Source organism: Propithecus coquereli, unplaced genomic scaffold, assembly GCF_000956105.1.
Source record: "Propithecus coquereli isolate 6110/MARCELLA unplaced genomic scaffold, Pcoq_1.0 Scaffold346, whole genome shotgun sequence".
Taxonomy (NCBI): domain Eukaryota; kingdom Metazoa; phylum Chordata; class Mammalia; order Primates; family Indriidae; genus Propithecus; species Propithecus coquereli.
The window spans coordinates 1,583,776-1,588,626 of NW_012149130.1; the positions used below are offsets into that span (position 1 = coordinate 1,583,776).

Below are 4,851 nucleotides of genomic sequence, written 5' to 3' on the forward strand. Positions count from 1 at the left end.
CCCCCCCAACAGCATAACTGTTGTTCCAGGGTACAAATGGGATGGATGCAGGGCATAAAATCCCAGTACAGCAGGCAGCCTGCACCCATTCCCAAGAGCTATCAATCACCGCCATAAAATATGTATGGCATTAATTTAGGCTTGTTCCTAGAAGGCTGCAAATTTTACTGTAGAATTAAGTATGTAATTCTTTCTAAAGCACTTGCCTCTAAGAAAGATGTAAATGGCTGCAAAGGTCACAAACATTTTGTCTGAGCAAGTGTGAGGGCGTCCATTTTAATGATCAGGCTTGGATAATATGGGGTTCCATAAGTCAGTGTACTTAAGCCTTCTGTTACTCTCTTGTCTGCCTTTTGTCTATTATTTTACTGTGCAGCAGTACAGCTACCAGAATATAGATGAAGGCTTAGAAGAGAATTGGAAATGTAATCAGTTAAAAATGTTGATAAAAGACTATAAAAGGGAAGACTAATAATAGGTTTCTGGATTATTTTTATAATTCTATTCAATTTCTTTCCCCACTAATACGGAACTGTTCATAAAAACAATTTATAATTTTGTTCATTAAAAATTACTGGGCAATGTATGTCCACACAAAAACTTGAACAAGAATTTTCATAGCAGCATTATACATGACAGCTGAAAAGTAGAAACAACCAACTGTCCATCAACTGATGAACAGATAAACAAAATGTGGTGTACATACACGATGGAATATTACCTGACTGTAAAAAGTAATGAAATACTTATACCTGCTACAATATGGATGATTCTTGAAAATTTCATGCTAAGTGAAAGAAGCCAGTCACAAAAGACCACATAGTGTATGATTCTATTTATGTGTGTCTAGAACAGACAAATCCACGAAGTAGACAGTAGCTCAGCGGCTGCGCTGGGTGGGGCTGAGGCAGCGGCTAGCGGGAGCGCGAAGTGACTGCTGATGCATATTGTGTTTCTTTTTGGAGTGTTGAAAGTGTTCTAAATTTAGATTGTGGTGATAGTTGTACAATTCTGTGAATTTATTGAAAACCACTGAACTAGACCTTTTAAATGAGTGAATTTTATGGTATATGAAATACACCTTGACAAAGCTGAAAAAAAATTCATTGGCCAAAATGTTCAGTGCAATGTTACTTATGGAAGGTAAAACAGGAAATAACCCGAATACTCCCCTCAATAATAAGGGGAAAACTGCGTTAATATTCATTCAATGGGTGAAATCTCATGCAGTCAATAGAATGATAACTATTTTAGAAGGTTACTATGTAATATTAAGTGCAAAATATGTGGCTATAAAGCTATATATACATTATAATTACAATTATCTATAGCGTATGTGCATGTAAAAATGAAAGAATCTTTCTTACTTTTTTTCCTTTAATGTTGCTATTAGTTGTAAAGATATCAAATATGAATCAAACCATACTGAATGGAAAGGACTTTAACATGACCATTTAGTCCACTACTTAACACCAGGAACGGCAACATCACAACTGTTAGGTATAGTTGGGAAACTTTCATAACCATGTCCCCCAGAAAAGAAAAAAGGCTCCCTTCTAGTTTCACCGTTACAATCTTACAGCAATGAAGTTGTGTAATGTTCAGAACACCCCTCTGTGAAAACCAAATGAAACAACAGTAAACCACATCAAATGATCTGCTAATTAACTAGGAAAATAAGAACAGACCTTCAGAAATTTCTTTGTCCAGGGATTTTAGCTCTTCTTCAATTTCAGTTTTAACTTTTACTACAACTTCTTGATCCAGAGATTGTGAAGCTACATCTAGTTGAACCCCTGAAACCAACAAAAAAGGTTACTTTTGAAAGAGGGAGAGAGAAACCATTAGAATTACAATAGTTCTGACTTGACTTTTTAGTCAGAAAATGCAAAATCAAAACCCATTATATATCAAGTCTAGGGAGGGTAGGAGATACTTTTTGCAATAATTAAGGGGAAAAAAAACCCTTAGCAGAAGTATTATCTATTTAGAGTAAAGTCTGGTAAAAATAGAATACATAGAATAAGCCTCTGCCTTTCCAGATGTTTCTGCCAGGAAGGGAAAAAGAGCGCAACTTTCAGAAACACATTAACTAAACACGAGATTAGGAAAACACTGGTATTAGTATGTACAAGTCCTCTTTTTTTGTATACAACACATTCCTTGAAAAAAAATATATGAAAGCTGAATATGATAAACCCAAATAAAAAAATTCATGTTATTTTAGTGGTGGTGGGCAATGTCCATTACCCCCACTTGAAATTACATGAATCCCTAATTTTATCTCACTTTTAGATCCTTTTAAAATTTATTTATTTATTTTTTTAGAGACAGAGTTTTGCTCTGTTGCCCAGGCTAGACTACAGTGGCGTCAGCCTAGCTCACTGTAACTTCAGACTCCTGGGCTCAAGCGATCCTCCTGCTTCAGCCTCCTGAGTAGCTGGGACTATAGGTGTACCACCATGTGTGGCTAATTTTTTACTTTTTTGTAGAGACAAGGTCTCACTATGTTGCCTCAGCTGCTCTTGAACTCCTGGCCTCAAGCAATCCTCCTGCCTTGGCCTCCCAAAGTGCTGGGATTATAGCCATGAACTACCATGCCTGGCCTGGATACATTTTTAAATGATATATTTCTAGCATTTTATATATGCTCTGTAATTCTCTCCTCTGCCTCATTTGAACAGCTGATAGCTGCTAAAGTCCACAAAACATACAACTGAGACTCAAGTTTCACCTCTTTGGGCATAATGATTTCTTTGTCTCAATCATACTATATTTATGAGAGTTATGTTCATTACTAGTCTCTTATGCTTATTACTGATACTTCCATTTTTCTACTAATTTTTAAAAATGCAACAAAATAGTTATATACCTGTGTGAGCAATATGCACAAAAAAAGAGGACACTGCTGAAGACTGAAAGCAGTACCCGTCATCTGACAGTCCAGATTCAGACAAGTCAGTTTAGCAATATCGATGGAATAATAATAATTGCCAATACCAAGTGCCAGGCACTACAGTAGGCACTTTGTGTATACATATATGTATGTATATGTATACACACACACATTAATTAAATCCTCATAACAACCCTTTAAGATAGGTATTATTATTACCCTCGTTTTGTAGGTGTGAAAACTGAGGTACAGGGATGAGCCCTAACCAAGGACGTACAAACAGCAGAGCTTGGATGCAAACCAAGCAGTCTAGTTACAAGGTCTGGGCTCTTAGCTATCACACAACATTGCCCCTCACCATGCTTGAAAGTGTGGGCTATATAAAATCAAACACCCCAAAGTCCAGGACTGCCTCTGTGATAATGATCTAATCACAGCAGTTCTTAGGCTTTTTTGGATTAACCCCTTAGAGAATTTGAATAAAAGAATGGCCCCCCTTCCCAGAATGTTCAGCAAGCAATTTCAGGGCATTCATGGACCCTCTCAGGACCTTCATAAGCCTTGATTTAAAAACTTCACTAATTATCATCTAATTTTCCTTCTTCCCCCTCCCTGTCTCCACATTCCCATACTCATTGCATAATACAGTCCTGTCTGACTGGGTTAATCTTCCACAGTTTTGTATTACTGGGTAACCTGACTTAATGCACAGTGGTCAAGGATCATCACTAAAGGGCTCCAGGGAGATCTATCAAGAAGAGCAATCTAGGCATGGAGGGGGAAAAACTAGCAAAAGATTTGTATCCACAGAGAACATAAGAGACCAAAAAGTTTCTCCTTAACATTAAAAGTGAGCAACTTTGGGTATATCGCATCATAGTTCCTTTTATAGCTATGAAAAGCTTACATAAGCCTGGGCAATGTAGTGAGACCCCATTCTCCACAAAAAAAATTAAAAATAAAAAAATTAGCTGGGTGTGGTGGCGTGTACCTGTAGTCCCAGCTACTCAGGAGGCTGAGGCAGGAGGATCACTAGAGCCCAGGAGTTCAAGGTTACAGTGGGCTATGATTGCACCACTGCACTTCAGCCTGGGTGACAGAATGAGACCCCATCTCTAAAAAACATAATAATAATAAAATCAAAAGACCATTTAGTCCACTACTTAACACCAGGAACGGCAACATCACAACTGTTAGGTATAGTTGGGAAACATTCATAACCATGTCCCCCAGAAAAGAAAAAAGGCTCCCTTCTAGTTTCACCGTTACAATCTTACAGCAATGAAGTTGTGTAATGTTCAGAACACCCCTCTGTGAAAACCAAATGAAACAACAGTAAACCACATCAAATGATCTGCTAATTAACTAGGAAAATAAGAACAGACCTTCAGAAATTTCTTTGTCCAGGGATTTTAGCTCTTCTTCAATTTCAGTTTTAACTTTTACTACAACTTCTTGATCCAGAGATTGTGAAGCTACATCTAGTTGAACCCCTGAAACCAACAAAAAAGGTTACTTTTGAAAGAGGGAGAGAGAAACCATTAGAATTACAATAGTTCTGACTTGACTTTTTAGTCAGAAAATGCAAAATCAAAACCCATTATATATCAAGTCTAGGGAGGGTAGGAGATACTTTTTGCAATAATTAAGGGGAAAAAAAACGCTTAGCAGAAGTATTATCTATTTAGAGTAAAGTCTGGTAAAAATAGAATACATAGAATAAGCCTCTGCCTTTCCAGATGTTTCTGCCAGGAAGGGAAAAAGAGCGCAACTTTCAGAAACACATTAACTAAACACGAGATTAGGAAAACACTGGTATTAGTATGTACAAGTCCTCTTTTTTTGTATACAACACATTCCTTGAAAAAAAATATATGAAAGCTGAATATGATAAACCCAAATAAAAAAATTCATGTTATTTTAGTGGTGGTGGGCAATGTCCATTACCCCCACTT

General features: G+C 37.0%; 1 protein-coding gene across 1 annotated transcript in view; it reads right to left on the reverse strand.

The window, feature by feature from the left end:
* BCL2L13 (BCL2-like 13 (apoptosis facilitator)) overlaps positions 1-4,851 on the reverse strand; it is a 144,347-nt gene that overhangs the window by 61,901 nt on the left and 77,595 nt on the right. The window contains exons 3-4 of the mRNA XM_012651029.1: positions 4,263-4,389; positions 370-384 (exon numbers count right to left, since the gene is read on the reverse strand). Of these exons, the coding sequence (XP_012506483.1) occupies positions 370-384; positions 4,263-4,389 (142 nt within the window). The remainder of the gene's footprint in view (positions 1-369; positions 385-4,262; positions 4,390-4,851) is intronic.